This window comes from Passer domesticus, chromosome 18 (assembly GCF_036417665.1).
Source record: "Passer domesticus isolate bPasDom1 chromosome 18, bPasDom1.hap1, whole genome shotgun sequence".
NCBI lineage: Eukaryota > Metazoa > Chordata > Aves > Passeriformes > Passeridae > Passer > Passer domesticus.
The window spans coordinates 4,402,560-4,421,005 of record NC_087491.1 but is presented as its reverse complement, the minus strand read 5'-3'; the positions used below and the strand labels follow the sequence as shown (position 1 = coordinate 4,421,005).

The 18,446-nt window shown below is 53.8% G+C and overlaps 1 protein-coding gene across 3 annotated transcripts in view; it reads right to left on the bottom strand.

The window, feature by feature from the left end:
- The window catches only part of LOC135283180 (collagen alpha-1(I) chain-like), an 81,805-nt gene that overhangs the window by 43,229 nt on the left and 20,130 nt on the right, over nucleotides 1-18,446 (bottom strand). For all 3 annotated transcript variants that reach the window (XM_064393707.1, XM_064393709.1, XM_064393708.1), the window contains exons 2-6: nucleotides 5,052-5,199; nucleotides 4,316-4,474; nucleotides 3,239-3,434; nucleotides 2,464-2,601; nucleotides 1,000-1,041 (exon numbers count right to left, since the gene is read on the bottom strand). In XM_064393707.1, the coding sequence (XP_064249777.1) occupies nucleotides 1,000-1,041; nucleotides 2,464-2,601; nucleotides 3,239-3,434; nucleotides 4,316-4,474; nucleotides 5,052-5,199 (683 nt within the window). The remainder of the gene's footprint in view (nucleotides 1-999; nucleotides 1,042-2,463; nucleotides 2,602-3,238; nucleotides 3,435-4,315; nucleotides 4,475-5,051; nucleotides 5,200-18,446) is intronic.

Sequence of the window (18,446 nt, the reverse complement as noted above, 5' to 3'; positions counted from 1 at the left end):
GCAGAGGGATGGACCCGGCTGCCAAAGGCCACTTGGCCAGTTCCAGTTTGGAATTATCCAGGTGTAGCCAGGCAGTGGAAGCCAGGTGAGAGAAGAGAGACTGTTCCCAAAGAGTTAACAGGCACCAGGAGGGTGAGGGGAATGAAGAACTCCAACTGCTCAGTCACACACCCACAAATCTCAGTCTGCATTTGCTGTCGGGTTTTCCCCTCAGGATGTGTTTGCGTGGACTTGAACAACAAGGCTTGGCTGAAAACCCCAAATAAAGCAGGAACATAAGGCCAGCCTCAGTCAGAGCACTCCTCATGTCCCCAGCACATGCACAAGAGCTGGGGACACGCTGCAAGCCCCAGCTGGGGGACAGCAGCTCCAGCAAGGAGCTCAGCACCAGGAGCTCCAGTGGGACCGGGGGGCAGCCACCCCTCTCCCAGCACCAGATCCCAGGCAGCCACGCCAAGAAGGGCCCCAGAACCACAACCACCCCCTCCCACAGAGAGCTCCAGCCCTTCCCAGCTCCCCAGGGAGATCCTGGGGTGCCTCCCCAGGCAGGCAGCACATCCCACTGTGGGCAGGAGCAGTGGGCATCCTGCTTTGTCCCAAATCCTGCCCCACTGCTGACCTCACCTCCTTCCCTCCAGGCTAATCCAGCCTGGCTCAGCACCCACGCAGATCCACAAATCCCCTGGGCAGGCAGGGGCCTGATCCACCTCATTCTCTGCCCACCACCACCCCTCTGGCTCTGTGCAAACGCTCAGGGAGGTCACCTGAGCCCTCACCATGACCTCCACCAGCTCTGGGACACAGCAAGGAACGTTCAAACCATTAAAGAGAGAGCTTGCAGCAAAGAAAATAACACTAACAGCCAAGAAAATCATAATTATGGGCATTGTCTGGATATTTCAGCTTTGCCTTATTGCTTATTAGAGCAACTCCTGTCCCCAGGGGACAGCCTGGGGGTGACAGCACAGGGACACAGGAGGGACAGTGCAGGAGCCATACCTGAGTAGATGAATCCTGGATTTCATTGGTTTCCTTTGGCACCTGGAGAGTTGGAGAGAGAGAAGAGGAAAAACATCACTGCCCAAGGACCAGCAGTGACTTCAGCACGTGTTTATTGTTGGCTCCAGGGCTGAGGAACTGCCTCTGCCGGCACAGGAAACATCCAGGGAATGCTGAGTGGGAGCCAATCCTTCCCAGAAACATCAGGGAATGGCATCTGATCAAACCTCTCAAGAGTTTGGGTGGGTTTTTTGCAGTTTCTGTTGATTTGGAAGCTTCTCAGTCCTGAGGAGGGCCAGCAAGGGATGGGAGCTGGGGGGGATGTGGGGCAGAATTATCCCGTGGGGTCCCACCTGCAGACAATTCATTGATGCTTAAAGTGGAATTTTCTGCTTGATGGGTGAGACCCCAGAGCCATTCATGGAAGAGCCCAGGCCTGCAGAGCTCAGGACAACAGAGGTTTCATTTTGGGACTACATGGGGCTGCACTGGCCACTCTTCTCTCCCCCAGAGCAGGAGGTGACCAGCTCTGTTACACTCAGCCTGCTGCGCACTCCCAGAACAGCCAGCTCCTCCATCCCTCATCAGCAGGGCTTGCCCACAAACCCTCCTCTTCAAATCTCCAACACAAACCAAGGCAGCCCGTGCTGGGAGTGCAGCAGCCCCTGCAGGGCTGTCCCAGGTGCCACCACTCCCTGGTCCCTGCCCTGTCCCTGCAGCTGTCCAGCTCCTCCCCAGCCCTCAGACATGGGTTACACACCACGGGAGGCTCGTGCCAAGCACTGACATCCAGCACTTGCCTCTCTCCAGCTTTTTCCAGGCTCCTATGAAGCACTTCCTATGAAGGCACCTGGCCTAAGATGTGAGGAATTTCCCTGGGCCAGCTCCAGCTGCTGAGGAAAGCCTGGGTGCTTCATGTTTTGGGGGATTTACAATGTGATCTGGGATTTTTGACACAGATATGGTTGTTGAAAATTTGTTGAATGCCGCAACGAAAGCAAAGTCCCCCAAATTTCCATTTTCCAGCAATGCTGGCAGAACTGAGGGACAGCTTCAGGAAGGATGATGTACCAAAGAGTGTAAAGCTGCTGGGAGTGGGCAGGAATTCCAGAGTGGTGTCCAATTCCCAGGGACAGCTTTCACCTCCTCTCAGAAGCACAGCTCCAGCTGCAGCGTTACTCAAAGCTTTCCTGTGCCACCCACAGGAGCACATCCAGTCACAGCCACCCCCAGCCTTCCCTGGATCCCAAACCCTCCCTTTAACTCACTCTCCTTGGCACCAAACCCATCTGTGACTTGTAGGGATGGAAAAGAACCACCCCACCTCCTCATATCCCCTCCAGAACTGGGGACCCCAGCAATTCCAGACAACGCCCTGGGTTGGGCCTTTCCCTGGAATCGTGTGACACCGAGGAAAAGCTTGGCCCAGCAGTCCCTAAATTTGTCAGCTGTCCCCAGCCACACCTCTGGCCAGGCTGTTGGGAGCTCCCACGGGGCCCTGTGGAGGCTGAAGGAGCCTGGGCAGGTGGAGTTGTAGCTGTGGCACTGCTCAGCAGCTGCTGCTGGGTCCCCCATCACAAAGGTCAGCTGTTGGAGAGCGCCCTGGAAGAGACAGAAACCAGAGTTTATGCTCCTGCTTCTTCCAGAGGAGAGGAAAAGGTCTGGAAGGGCCTGCAGGGGAGGTCATCTCCAGCTTCTCATAGCCAGGGATTTCTTTATGGGATGGTTTGGGCAGTGAACATTCCCTCTGCAGCTTCAGGAGCTGCATGCAGAATGTCCCAGGCTGCTCCAGCCTGGCCTTGGACACTGCCAGGGATCCAGGGGCAGCCACAGCTGCTCTGGGCACCCTGTGCCAGGGCCTCCCCTCCCTCCCAGGGAACAATTTCTTCCCAATATCCCTTCTAACCCAGCCCTTTGGAAGTTTGAAGCCATTGGACACACTTCCCCAACCACATCTTCCCATGCTGACTGCACAGGGACTTCTCCCCATGGTCCAAGTCATGGCCAGCACTGGAGCATGAGTGGAAATCAAGCCCAGAGGTGAGCTGACTGCTGCCCCCGGGGCTGCCCTGACCCAAACCCAAGCCCTCTGCACAATTCCAAGCCTTTCCTAAATTCATCCTGCCCAAACATGAAAATAAATGTTGTTTTGGGAAGAGAAGGCGATGGAAATGGATTCTACCAGAGGGAACCTGCAGCCTCATTCCTGCAGGTGGAGCAGACCCTGCCCAGCTCTCACCTTAAAGGGGATCTCAAAGGACTCGATGAGGCCTCCGATGATGATCAGCCCCTCAGTGTTCACTCCCATCCCAAAATAGTTGGACCAGCTGACTCTGTCCACCAGCCGACAGTCCACGTGCAGCTCCAGCCTCTCCAGGGAGATGCTGAGAGCCACTCGGTGCCAGTGCCCATCACCCAGGAAGGACACTGGGAACCTGAGCGGGGGGAGGAGACACAACAGGAAACTTCATCCCACACCTGATCCAGGAGCAGGCTGCAGCCCTTAGCAGCTCCCAGGGTCCCTCAGGTATCCATCCTCAGTGCAGACACGAGGAAAATCCGAGAATTGTTACAACACCATCACTTGTTTCCCATGGATTTGGGGATGTCTACAACCACTTGAGGCAGCTGAGAAATCAGTGGGGTTTGGGTCTTGATTTATCCCCAGGGATTTTGTTCTTTGCTTTGTTTCCCAGAGCTGCATCATTTTGGCAGAGTGGAGTTTGGCAGTGACAGCCTGCACCAGGTCTGAGGGACATCACCTTCTACTGTATTTGCAGGGTGCCCCAAAGAAGGCAGGAATGATGGATCTGACTCCATGTTCTCACAAGGCTAATTTATTATTTATGATACTGTATTAGATTAAAGAATACTAAACTAAACTATACTCAAGAATACAGAAAGGATACTTACAGAATGCTATAAAAAATAATAATGAAAACTGGTGACTCTCTCCAGAGTCCTGACACAGCTTGGCCCTGATTGGCCAAAGAGTGAAAACAACTCACAGCAGAACCCAATGAAACAATCACCTGTGGGTAAACAATCTCCAAACACATTCCAAAGGAACAAAACAGAGGAGAAGCAAATGAGGTAAGAATTGCTGTCCTTTTTCTCTGACGCTTCTCAGCTTCCCAGCAGAAAACTTCTGGGTGAAGGGATTTTTATAGAGAATGTGAATGTGACAACCTTCCTTCAGCTGAGGTAAGCTCAGCACTGCCCAAAGCCCACCAGAGAGGGAAGCCTGACCCTGGGCCTTGGGAGGAGAGAAAGAAGGAAGGAAAGGCAGGAGAATAGTGCCTGGGCTGGGACTTACTCGTAGTGTCTTCTCCTCGTGGTGACAAAGACCAGGGCGTAGGGGTTAATCCTGATCTGGAAGAGCACATGGCTGCGGTGGCTGAGGATGGTCACCAGGCTGGTGTCCTCCTTCAGGGAGTACCTGAGCTTCAGCAGCACGCTCAGCTCATCTGCAAACCTGGTGGAAAGAGGGGACACGTGCCATTCTGCACCTGCTGCTGTGTCATCATCAACTGAGCTCTTAGGAGAAAAAAATTTGAGTCACGGCACAAATGAACGAGTGAGAAGGAAAAATAAAGGGTGAAAAGAACCAACAATTGTTCCAGTTGAGAGGTTCAAAGAGAAGCATCCAGGCCTAAATTAGCACTGCCCACACAACCTCAGCACAGGGTGATGGGACCATGCCAAGGTGTCCTTCCTGCACCCAGCCAAGAATGATCACAGAACCCCAGAATGATTTGGGTTGGAGGAAACCTTCAAGCTCATTTCATCCCACCCCTACCATGGCAGGGACACTTTCCACTGCCCAGGCTGCTCCAAGCCCCATCCAACCTGGCCTTGGACACTTCTTGGGACAGGACAAACTGCTCCACAATGTAAGAAATGAAGGAAGCCCTGAGCTCAGAGCACTGAGTGGCTGAGTGATCTCCATGTCACCATGGAATGGGCTCTCCAAGGAGCTCCTCAAACCTACAGCCACATCTTAGATGATTTTGAGCCCCATTACCCCTTTCTCACCCCTGAAGGGAGGTTACCTGTCCCCAAAGGCCTCCCTGGTGGGGATGTTGAGGGTCGCGTACTGCCCGATCTCCAGGATCCTGCACTTGCTGTGGTCGTAGCCAAAGGAAACATTGCTGAGGTCTTGGGCATGGAGAGTGATTTTGTCCAGCAGGTTCACCTCATCTGCATTGGGGGAGAAGAGAGAGATGCTCAGTAGGCTCAGAAATCTCCACTACGGGGCTCTGCTCTTTATTCTCCAGCAAGAGAAAAACAGACAAATTGGACAACAGACAAAACCCGCAGAAAGAAGAGTGTCAATTTGGGAAAATTAAAACTCAGTGCGCAAATTCAGCAGACTTAGACCACAAAAACCATTCAGACAACTTCACAAACAGCCAGGTGAGATTTTTTAATCAAATTATGAGTTTGGAGGCCACTGTCCCAAAGGTAGGAAGGGCCATTCCTTCCCCAGCTGTGATGGCATCTTCACAATGACAGAGTTGGGATGCTCAGGGCTGTAAAGCAGGGCCTGGGACACAAATGCCCCAAACCACAAGTCCTGGAGCAGCTGGGTACAGGAATCCTACTCATCCTTTCCCAAACTTCTTTGTTGATGCTCTAAATAAAGAATTGGACCAAGGAGTGGGAAGAAGTCGCTGTGTCCCTCAGCACGTCCTGACCAGAGGATAGGGACACCTCTCTCTGCCCAAAGCGGGGTTCAGCCCAATCACAGGGTCAGGAATTCCAGTGGGAATTCCCAGGAAGGAAAGGATCCACTCTCAGAACGTGCTGTGAACTTTTGAGATGGTTTGAATGGGGGAGAACGCCTGCCCTGGGCTGTTTGGCATCACCATGAGAAGCTTTTCACTCCCTGGGTGAACACTTCCTCTTCCCAAGTTCACCTTTAACTGAAGAATCTTTGAGCTACAGGAATACCTGAGGAAAAATGTGTTTTAAACCTCAAGGTTTCTTCTTCCTCTCCATTAGCAAAAAAGTCTTGCAGACCTCAGACATCTAAAACCAGATCCCTACAGTGTGGCAACAACCCTGCCACCAGCAAGGAGCGGGGACAAGGGGCAGGCTCAGCTCAGCACCCCTGGTCCAGCCCTGCAGGATCACTCCAGACCCCACAGTCTTTTTCCTGGGAGGGTCTGGACAATCCCACTCGATGATTTGTCAGTGGGAATTGTGCCAGCACCATCTGCATGAGCATCTGCCACGGCTTGGGAAGCATCCAGCCCCTTCACTCCCTGGAATTCCCGCTGTGGATGAGGTGTGAGATTGATTTGAGGGCAGACGAACAGCCCCGGGCACGCTGCGACCTGCCAGGAGACATCCACAGCCAGAGAGGCAAAATAACAAATCAATCAAGCAGAAAGCAGCTTTGATCTGCTCCAGACACTCGTGTGTCACTCCTGACACCACCTCCTTGGAAGATTCTGCAAGGGAAAGAGCCCTGTGATGGGAAAGAGGGGAAGGAATGGAGGAGATGAGGCTGTTGTGACTTCACCTGGGATTTCCCCAGTTCCCCCACATGGGCACAGCATCCACTGCTTTCCAGACAACATAAAGCTCTGCAAAATGAAGGTGCAGCAGCTTTTGGCAGCAAGAACAGCAAAAAAACTGAGAACAAGCCAGAGGGTGTAGGGTTGAGCCCCTGGGAGCCCTGACCAGCCAAAAGCCCCAGAGGCAGAGCCAGCAGAGTTTATCAGCACAGGACGGGAATTAATCCAAGACCAAAGAGCTCACAGAGGGGAAAATATCAGGAATGTTTGTCCCTCTCAGTCCCAAGCAATTTTGGGAGTGGTTCCCTCACTGCTGGCATCAATGGATGTGCCAGGAGCTGCAGAGTAACATCTCCAGGGGCTGCAGCCCCCACCAGGGTCCAGGAGATCACAGGCACTGAGAGCTCACTGGATCCTGCCAGGGATGAGATTCCCACATCTGCTGGGCTGGAACTGATGCCTTGTGCAGGCTGCCCTAGAACAGAGACTGGACAGAGCTAAAGAATAAAGCAGGGATTTATTAAAAGGATCTCCTCCATGGATCCACCTTGGGCAGCACAAGAGCCCAGCCAGGGCTGCACCCAGGATGAACCAAAATGCTCCCAAAATGCACGAGCGCTCCCGGGGTCTCTCCCTGGGATCAGCTCTGCTCCATGTGCAGATTGCAGTTCATTGTCCAGTTCCAGCTTTAGCCCATGCAGTCCCATCCTGCTTGTTTTTCTCTCTCCAGCCCATGGTGTTTGTGCTCTTGGGCCTGAGATTTGGATCATTTGTCCTTGGTCCCCAGCTGGAGCAGAAATTGTTTTGTCTCCCTGCTCTGTGCACAGAGCTCACCATCCCCTGATGTGAAGCTCAGACCCACACACTAAAGCAGCACAGAATCTGAAAAATAGAAAAGCTAAAAGCTGAGGCATCAGAACAGCCCTGGAATGAACACACAGGGAATATTCCCTGGGCAGGGCACCACTCCCTGCTTAGGCTCTGATGGCAGGGAACAGAGGGGGAGTGGTTTTAAACTAAAAGATCAATTTAGATTTGAGGTAAGAAGGTTTTTACAGTGAGGCTGGTTAAACACTGGCACAGGGTGCCCAGAGCAGCTGTGGCTGCCCCTGGATCCCTGGCAGTGCCCAAGGCCAGGCTGGATGGACCTTGGAGCAGCCTGGGACAGTGGGAAGTGTCCCTGCCATGGCAGAGGTGGGATGGGATGGTTTTTAAGGTCCCTTCCAACCCAAGCTGTAACAGGATTCCAAGAGTAGGTTCCTGCACTCTCTGCAGCTCCTTGCCCCACAGTTCTGGGGCAGGAGCTGCTGCACAATGAGGTTGTTCAGGATGCTGCATTCAGGGCTCAGCCAGCCCCAACACCAAAGCCTTTCCTGGCTGCTTCTCCCCAGGGTTAGCCAAGGGCACCTCTCCCTCCTGGCACAGCTGGGTTTGTGGTTACTACGAGAACACCACGGATTTGCTGGACATTTCCAAGCAGGGTGATTTTCTCCCTTTGCCTTGAGCTCTGGGAGCAGACAGGCTGCTTCCCAATGTCCTAGGAAGGAATTCCCAGCTGCAGGGGCTGTCACCAGCCTGGAGAGCAGGGTCACACCTTACTGGGAGCACACTAATCCAGGCAGGGGATGTGAGGCTGCTGAGTGCAGCTGCTGCAGCAGCCAGAGGCAGGAACAGCCCAGGTTGCACCTCTGCTACAGGAATTCTCTGTTTCCTTTACAAAAATCCCACTTACTGTGGAGTTTTCAGCATACCCAGAGCCTAGTTGTTTCATCCCCACAGCCAGGCTTCCCTTCTCCTTCCAGAGCAGCTCTTCCTTCAGGGAGTAGCTCTGCTCACAAACACTCTTTCCACTCCTGCTGAGCATCCTGCACCCCCAGCAGCCTCCCAGCTCCATGCTGGATCCCCAAACAGAGCTCACAGCCCAGCTGTGCTCACCTTGGGCTCTCCTTGTCCTTCCCACTGCCCACAGAGCACATCCAGCACCCCAACCCACACCTCTGCTGTTCAGCCTCTGCCCAAACGCCTCCAGAACAGCTGTTCCTGCACTGGGATGGACATTCCTGGAGCTCAGCTGCAGCTGCCAAATCCAACCTGCTCCTAACAGCAGCTCAGAAATCTTCCCAGGCATGCCAGTGTCAGACTCAGGGAGGGAGCAGCTGCTCCCAGGAGCTGCTGTGGGAGCTGGGGCACCCCAGGACAGGCAGGTCCTTGATAACAGGCACAGATTCCAAGGGGAACAGCCCAGGCAGTGCCAGCCCCTGGGGAGATGCTCCACAGGCAATCAGGGATCAGGTGCAGATCCCTCCTAGAGTGTAGTCATGGGAAAGGAGGCACAGGCAGAAGCTGCTGTGGAAACCAGGCTGCAGTGAGGTGTGAAATCCATCCAAGGGCAGAGATGGGACACAGAGCAAAAGGACAAGGAGAGAAATTCCAGGCAGGGAAGGTCCCTGGTCCACTCAGGAGGCAAAAACCACCACCAGAGCTCAGGCCAGGGCTGAGATTAAATGGGGCTGCCAGGATGAGCTGGGGGTCCCAGGTGAGGCTGGTTGGGGTCATTAAAGCCATTGGTGCTCTCAGGAATCAGATGGATTTCAATAGTGACTCTCCACCATCCCATCCCATCCCCTGAGGGGCACCCCCAGCTGCAGACACAGAAAAGTGACCACCCATATTCTCCTTTGGCTTGCTTCAATGCGTGGAACTTCCACTGAGCTTTACTTTCTCCCCAAAAGAGGGAAATGAAGGAAAATTGTATTAAACAGCCAAAAATTGGGGCCTTGGAGAGCTCCTAGCAGGGTCTGTCAGGCTGAGTCATTTCCCCTGGATGTGGCACTGATTGGAACCTGAAATAACAGGGCTGGCCAAGCCCTGGGGACAAGCCCAGGGGACAGCCCTGGCTGGGGACTGGAGCCTGGAGCCCATGACCTAATTGGCCTTTCCTCCCTCTAACTCCTGAGGGCCTGATGGAAATGTCCTGCCAGGACTCTGCTTAGGATCACTCCAAACTCCATCAGGGAGGCTGGAACATCACAGCTCCAGCATTGAACCAGGAAGGTTCCTGCATTAGGTGATGGAAAACCAGGCTCCACGCTGGGCCTCACACAGTGACACCAGCACCAGGCATCCAAACCAGCACAGCCCCCCGGCACACCAGAGCTGCTCTGCCTCCCCTGACATCCCACAGCCAGGGGAGGGTGGGAGGCTGTGCCTGACTTTCTCTGGAAAAAAAATGTCAACTTCCCACTTGTTTAGGACTCCTTGGTGGCTCTGCATGTTGGCTGGACAGGCTCAAGGACACCTTGACTGTCACTGTTGAGTCATGAATGACACAGACTCCCAGGGCAATCAGGAGGCTGATTAGCATAAGAGCCCCATTTATTTCTTCCTTTCCTCTTTTATAGCTTAGTTTGCTGCAGGTGGACCTGATTGGTCATTTGATCAATACATTTCACCTGGCTGGCTAATTAACAGGACTCCCATTTGTAAACAATCTTACGAGAATAGCAGGAAAACAGCTATTAGAGAAACACCATCTGCGGGCTGTTTTTAATAATTGGCTCTCATTGTTTATCTCCAACTCCCTGAAGCTTCACATGCCAGTTCTGGGAAAACAGAATTCACAGAATCACTGGGTTAGGAGAGACCTTCAAGATCATCGAGTCCAATCCAGCCCCAACACCTCAACTCAACCCTGGCACCCAGTGCCACATCCAGGCTTTGTTAAACACACCCAGGGATGGTGACTCCACCACTCCCCTGGGCAGCCATTCCAGAACTTTATCACTCTTTCCATGAAAAACTTTTTCCTAATATCCAACCTATATTTCCCTTGGTGCAGCTTATCTAGCTTTCCTCTCTCTCTGACCAGAGAGCTCCCACCACACTTGACATGGAGCTTTTTGCAGGCAGCTCTTCCTGCTTCTCCTTCCATCCCAGAATTTCTCGTGCCAGTGCCCACAGCAGCCTCCTGTGTCCCTGCCAGTGCCACATCCCTTCCCTGCTGCTCCCGTTTCCCTCCCCATCCAAGCATCCCTTTCCAAGGGCACTCCAGAAGGCACCCGAGGTGAGCTTGGAGCTGCAGCACTCTCAGCTCCCAGGGCTGGTTATGCAACAGGATTTGAACCTCCTCCTCCTCCTCCCTGCTCCGGAGAGCAGGGATAATTTGGGTCTGACCCCGTGGCTGCAAGTCCAGAGGGGACAGAGCCAAGGCAGGAAGAAAAGGAACAAGGGCATTTCCCACAGAGGACACCGGGCCCATTATGGAAGAGTGAATGCAGCCACCCACCCACGGAGAGGACAGCGAATTCCAGGGCAGAGAAACCTTCTCGGAAGAAAGAGCTCGGCTGCAGGCATTGTCTGGACAGGAAAAGGGGAGCACAGGTTCTCCTGGAGCTCATTCCCTGGAGCTGCAGCTGTGCTGCCGCTCCTTTGTGCGCGCCCAGCACGGGGGCTCTGCGGGGAGGGGGCTTCTGGGGACAAAGGCTGGCCAGGAGGAAGGGCTGCTGCACGGAGGCATGACCCCCAGTAAGGATAAGCTGGGGAAAGTAGGGCAAGTGGCAGGAAAGGAAGGGAGCTTTGGGAGCAGGGAAGAGTTTCAGAGCTGCTGGAGGCACAGGAGGGTGGAAGGGCAGCTCAGCCTTCAGCTTCATCCTGCTCAGGGCAAATCCCAGCTCTCCAAGCCGTGAGCCAGCGTAAAAATCTCATCCCATTAACTGAGGGGGAGAGGTCTGAGAGGTTGTGTGCTGCCCTAGGGGCCAGGGGAAGGGTTTGGGGCATGGAGCAAATGGATATGCCAGAAGCTGAGCAAGGAGACCCCTCTGAAGGAGGGGAGGGCTGGGGGGGAGGCCCACAAGGACCAGCTGCTCTGCAGGGTTTGGTGGCCTCACTTGATTCGGGCTTTTTTAATAGGAAACCAAAAAATAAGCAATTTTCAACCTTTCCTAGGTGTGCTGAGGGATCACAGAATGATGACATAGTTGGGTTGGAAGGGACCTTTAAAGGTCACCTCATCCAACCCCCCAGACCTCTCAGAGCTTCTCACCCATCTCCTTCCTAACAACCCCGAGAGTTAACCCCACCCAGAGCTCCTGGTCCCTGGGGAGGTGCTCTGGTGTCACCCCAGCCTTGCCCAGCCCTCACCCCCCAGGCCACACTCACACCTTGCTGCATCTTCCATCCCCTGCTCTCATTTCCCCTCCATCCTCCTTCCCCTGCTCCGTGCATTCCCCTCCTGCCCTCCTGGAGCACTGACAGCTCCTGGGCTGAGCTCAAACCCTCGCTTATCTCAAGTCAAACACCATGGAAATGATGTTTTGTCCACATTCAGGGCTTAAAAGCTTTAGCTGGAGGGGCATTTTTACATGGTTTTCATTTAAATCCCCACACAACTGCTCCTCAACCTGTTCAAGTTGGCCTCACAGCAATTAAATTAATTACAGAATTACAGGGAGTCAGCACTGGAATTGGTGTACAATGCCTATCCAGCGGATACTGTGGGATTCCTTTAAAAAAAATAAAAACTTCCCAATAAAATTTGTGTGACATTGAGTGGGGACAAGTGCCATAAACACTGGCCCTTGCTGTAGCTCGTAAATAAACTTCTCTTTATTGCTCTATTGTCAAAGTAATTAGCAGCAAATTCTCCAGTCTCTCCCACTCCAGGGACTTGTTCCCAGCACCAGCTTTCCAAGAGCCTCCCTCTCTGTGGTTTTATAAAACCATGTTTCATAGGCTTGGAAGACAAACAGAAATAAACACCAGAGCTGTGAAGGGATGATCCCAAAAAGCTGCTCTGGGTGGGTTGGACAGCCCAGGCTGGGAAGAGCACCCAGCCAGGGATTGTAGCCCTGATTTTCAGCATCCTCTCATTCTGATCACTGAATCCCAGAATCAGTGAGGTTGGAAAAGACTTCCAGGATCACTGAGTCTGAGCTGTGACCAATCCCCACCTTGTTACCAGCCCAGAGCACTCAGTGCCACCTCCAGCCCTGCCTGGGACACCTCCAGGGATGGGGACTCCAAACTTCCCTGGGCAGCCCATTCTGATCTTTAGCAATGCTTTCCATGGAGAAATTCCTGCTGTTGTCCACCCTGAGCCTCCCGTGGCCCAGCCTGAGGCTGTTCCCTCTCCTCCTGGAGAGCACAGGGATGTTGGGGTGCAAACACCACCAAAACTCCCAGGAATTGTCTGGATTTGAAAGACTCCAAGGTCAGGACCCCAGGAGGTGCCTCCAGCCTGGCTCTGACAGCAGGAGAGGAGAGGAGAGGAGAGGAGAGGAGAGGAGAGGAGAGGAGAGGAGAGGAGAGGAGAGGAGAGGAGAGGAGAGGAGAGGAGAGGAGAGGAGAGGAGAGGAGAGGAGAGGAGAGGAGAGGAGAGGAGAGGAGAGGAGAGGAGAGGAGAGGAGAGGAGAGGAGAGGAGAGGAGAGGAGAGGAGAGGAGAGGAGAGGAGAGGAGAGGAGAGGAGAGGAGAGGAGAGGAGAGGAGAGGAGAGGAGAGGAGAGGAGAGGAGAGGAGAGGAGAATCTTTCCTGCTGACTCCTCCCAGCTCCCTGCAGGCCAAGGATTTGCTGATCCAAAGGCAAAGTTTGCATCAGGAAGTGCAGCTCAAGTCCCTCCTGTCCTGGGAAGCTCTGGAGGATATTCCTGCAAGGGATCCCTGGGCACACAGAGCTTCCTTCTCTTCTTCTTGAGCTTTCTGGTGTTTTGTGGAGCCTCAAACTCCTCCTAAGGCAGGTTGGGATGTTTGTACAGCCTGAGCCGTGTGTTGAGGCCAGGCAAACGGGAGGAGCAGCGATGCTGAGCCAAGGTGTGCCTGTTCTCAGGTGGCAGATGGCTCCTGGCACAGGTGCCACCCTCCCTGGCTGCCTTCCAGCACTGATTCATACCTGCCTGGCACATCTCCAGGGAGGTCAGGTTTATCTGCAGTCCCCCAGCCTCCTCTGACACAACAAAGGAACCCACTCAGCACCAGAAGAAGGAGCAGGAGCAGCAGGGCTTTGGGGTCTGCAATGGCTGAAATGGGAGGAATTCCCAGGACAGGCTCCCTGGATGTATTTATTTGGATTTTCTCAGGCTGTAATCTCTCCCAGACATGTGTCTGCAGCAGCAGATAACACCAGCCCCAGCATTTCCCTGCTCACTCAGGACACTTTTAACACTGCTGAAGTAACAGCCCAGACTGAGCCTCTGCCAGGCTTTAAAATAACTTCTCTGAGACAATGGTGAAACACTCATGGAGATCAGCTTGGAAAGGAGAAGAAGGGGACCAGGGTATCCCAAAGTCAATATTTCCCATCCATTTGTAGCTTCATTCCAGAAACCTTTCACTGCATTTCCTGCTGGAAGAAGTCTTCCTGCCTCACTCACCTCTACCTTTTGTAGTTTCTGGTGTTGGTTTTGCTGATCCTGCTGGGTTTTGGTGGATAAAGGGGAGCTGGGAGTTGAATCAAACCCTTCCAGCTGCTTCCCTCCCCACAGCTGATGGCAGAGGGGCTACAGCTCCTTGTGCTGATCCTCAACACACAGCTCAGGCTGTACAAACACATCCCATCCCTACTTCAGGAGGAGTCTGAGGCTCCACAAAACATCAGGAAAGCTCAAGGGGAAGAGAAGGAAGCTCTGTGTGCCCAGGGATCCCTTGCAGGAATATCCTCCAGAGCTTCCCAGGACAGGAGGGACTTGAGCTGCACTTCCTGACAATGCAAACTTTGCCTTTGGATCAGCAAGTCCTTGGCCTGCAGGGAGCTGGGAGGAGCCAGCAGGAAAGATTTGCTCTGCTCCTGCTCCTCTCCTCTCCTGCTGTCAGAGCCAGGCTGGGGGCTGGAGGCACCTCCTGGTGGTCCAGACCTTGGAGTCTTTCAAACCCAGACAATTCCTGGGAGTTTTGGGGGTGTTTGTGCTCACCAACAGAATCAAAGCATCCCAACCCCATGGCAAAGCAGCAGCAGGGAAGCAGTGGAAGGTCCTTTGGAGCTTCAGAGCCTTCAGGAACTTTGTGCTCAAACACTGGAGATGGGCTGGACACAGACAAGGCAAGAGCAGCTGCACTCCAGGGCTGGTCACAGCTGGAGGGACCAGGGGAAACGTGGTGTAAAAGCAGCCTCAGGTACACTCCAGGGAGAAATGACAGGTGGACACAATGGAATTTGTGCAATATCCAAAGGGATGCTGCCTCCCAAGCCACCCTGCTCCAGCAGCTCTGCCCAGGAGGGGCTCATCCTGCTGATCCAGGGTTTCTCCCAGGTTTCCATTCCTGCAGGACTGTGGGTGAATTGCTTGTGCCAAGAAGGGATTTCTGACACCCAGAAGAGCAATCAATGCTTCAGCTTTTAACTCCAGCACCCCCAAAATCCAGGCCTTGCATTGACCAGATTGGGTCTGTTTGGGCCCCTGATTGCAAGGGGGACCCTGAGGGGCTGGAGCTTGTCCAGGGAAGGGAACGGAGCTGGGGAAGGGGCTGGAGCCCCAGGAGAGGCTGAGGGAGCTGGGAAGGGGCTCAGCCTGGAGAAAAGGAGGCTCAGGGGCCCTTGTTGCTCTGCACAGCTCCTGACAGGAGGGGACAGCCGGGGGGTCCCTGTGCTCCCAGGGAACAGGGACAGGAGGAGAGGGAACGGCTCAGGCTGGGCCAGGGAGGCTCAGGGTGGGCACCAGCAGGAATTTCTCCATGGAAAGGGTGTTGTTAAACATCAGATGGGGCAGCTCAGGGAGGTTTGGAGTCTCCATCACCTGGAGGTGGCACTGAGTGCTCTGGGCTGGTGACAAGGTGGGGATTGGTCACAGCTTGGACTTGATGATTGTGGAAGCCTTTTCCAGCCTAAATGATCCTGGGATTCTAAACTGGCTGCTTTTTTATTCTTGGCAGCCACAAAACCAGAGTGTATTTTCCCTCCCCTGGCTGATTCCCTAACCCAGCAAATCTGGCTCAGCTGAGCCACAGAGGCTCAGAGCAACCTCCAGATGAGCCTGAGATATCCTGATCACATCCCTGCCATCCAGCCTGGCAATCCCAGCCCTGTCTCTCAGTGGATTCATGACAAACAGGTGTTATCAACCTCCCTGCAGTGGCCCAGGAGACAAATTGCCTGGGGGCAGGCGAGGGAGCCAGACAGCTCCATCTTCCAGCTTGACAAGAGGCAGTGACCTCAGCCAGGCAGAAAGCACAGAATGCCCCGGCAAGGTCTGGCTCAGCTCCTCTGGCTGAGGGAACACTGAGTTATCACATCCTGGCAGGAGAAGCTGGAGCGCGGGCAGAAATCCCACCTGGAATTTCCCGTGCCCTTGGCCTCGTGCCCCCAGCCCCATCACACAGCCTGCACCCAGCACAGGGCTGCCAAATTCCCACTCAGGTCTGCTTAGACAAACTCAGCGGTTTAGGGGAGATTTGAGGTCAGAGAAGCAAACTGAGGGGATTTAACAACAAACCCTGCCTTGAGCAGGACCCCAGCGCAGGTGATGGGAGATCCAGACACCCCTCAGGGGGCAGGATTTCACATTTAAACTTGGCTTTCCTGCAGAGAAAACCTAGAAAACATCACTGTGTGGTGATCCCTGGACCCAAAAGCAGAGGGCAAATGTGACAAAGGTGGGTGCACCCAGCCCTGCCCTTCCCTGAGCTGGCACTGGGGAAGGAGTGTGAGGCCAAAAGGCAGGGGACACGCAGGGGACACAGGGCTGGGTGTGAGGCTGCCCAGGACAGCTCCTGTGCTGTGCCAGCGGGCACAGAGCCAGTGCCCAGCCATGCCTGGGCTCCTGGGCACAGTCTGCTGCCTGCCCAGCCGTGATGGGAGCTCAGGGCAGCTTGTGGGACACTCCAGGTCCCGAGGGCTGGCAGGGAAAGGCAACTCCTGCCCAATCCTCTCAGGAGTGTGGGTTTGTTCCAGGGCTGTCCCCATTGCAGCTCTGAGCCCATCCCAACTCAGGAGACCCTTCCTTCAGCCAGGACAATTGTCCCTTTAAAGGATGGCCACATCCTTTGGAGGGTTGATTTTAACTAAAATGCAGCCTCTTCATGCTACAATCTCCACTTTGGGGACAATGACACTCCCTGAGGAGGACCAAGGCCCTGTGCTGAGGGACAGGGAACAGACAGACACTGCCCCAGACAGGGGACAGACAGACACTGCTCCTGGGAGCCCATGGGGGAGCTGGACCTGCCTGAGCTGAGCTTTGCATCTACAGCTGCCTCCCCACCTCCTGTCACTCCAGTGTGACCAATTCTCACCCCAAATTAGCAGCAGATAAGTCATGCAGTGTCCCTGCAGGGCTGATCAAATTCCAGCATCCCATGGGGAGATGCTCCGCCCAGGGCAGGAGCCAAGCATTCCTACCTGGATACAATCTGAGCCTGGAACAGCACAGCAGCCTTTGCCCACTGCATTCCCAGAGGAGCAGCTTTCTCCTGCCCTGCATTCCCAGAGGGAGAGCAGGCCCATCTCCAGCAGCCCTGGAGCTGCAGAGGAAAACTCCCCCCTTGTGCAGGATCCCTGCTCCAGCAGAAGCACAGCTGGCACTGCAGGAGGGCTGAGCCCCCATGGGATGGGGCTGTGCCACCACCCTGACACACAGGGGGGCAGGGCATGTTCTGGCTCTGGCAGTGGTTTTTGTTGTTGCTGTCGATGTTTACACTATAACATTTGTATTTTTTTAAATTTTCCTAGTAAAGAGCTATTATTCCAACTCCCATATCTTCACCTGAGAGCCTCTTAATTTCAAAATTATAATAATTCAGAGGGAAGGGGTTTACATTTTCCATTTCAGGGGAGGCTCCTGCCTCCTTAGCAGACACCTGGCTGTTCAAACCAAGACACCAGCACAGCCTGGGGCAGAGCAGGGCAGCAGCACCAGCCCCAGCCTTCCCCTCCTGCTCCCTTCAACATAGCTCCCAAGAATAAAAAAATAAATTAAAAATGAGTGTTTCCCAGCCTAACAAGCTGCCATTTCACAGCCAAGCAGAGCTCAGATTTTCACCCCAGGCAAAACATGTGCACATTTGTGATTCACTGCACGCCGGCGGCTGCCAGGTTTCTGTACAAACGATTGAATTGTTGCGGTTTCAACCTTGACTCAACTCCCAAATGCTCCTGCAAGCTCCTCTGACAGAGCTCATCACCTCCCACCTCTCCCCCACCACTGGTATTTTTACACCCAAATTATCTCTGGGTGCCTGGGAGCCTTCAGATCCCTGAGGAGCTGCTCCAAGCCGGGAGCTGCTGCTTCCCCGGGCGTGGGAGTCACTGAGAGCCCCATCCAAAAGATTTCCTCTTGTAAACTCCTTTCACCAGCTCAGGTCAAGCCCACAAAGCTGGAACCAGAGCTCAGGAGGCAAATAAACATAAAGCAGGATTTTATTCATGTGCAGAGAAGCTGCCAAAGCCCAAAAATGGAGCTGGAGGCACCACTTTGCAACTGAACCCTCTGCAGCTCCCTGGGCAGATCCTGGGCTGGGGAGGCTCCACAGCTGCAAACTTGGGTGAGGATGAGCATGGATGGGGCTGAAGAAGCTTCCAGCAACTTCCAGCATGGATGAGATCCCGCAGAGGACATGCTCAGCAGGACAGCATGGAACAACCTTCATGCAAAATCCCCTTGCTGGATGTGGACTCCTGCATCCCTTTTTCCTCTCCTAGGTTCAAAATCCTCATGTTCCCCCTGAAAAACTTCCTATCCAAGGCCTGGCTCATGCCCATTCCTGTATTTTCTGCTTCAAAGGTTGCATCAGAGCATCCCACCAGCAACAGTGCTTTCCTAGCTCAAACCAATCTTGTTTTCTCTCTATTCCTTCACTAACTCAAAGAATTTCCCAGAGGTTTTTTTGTTTGTTTGTTTTTATGGAGTAGAACCCAGAGGAAAATCTATTTTTTTCCCCTCAAAACTGCAGTTTTTGAGGATTATTTATCACAAGTGAAGCTGAGAAGGGCCCAGGTCAGA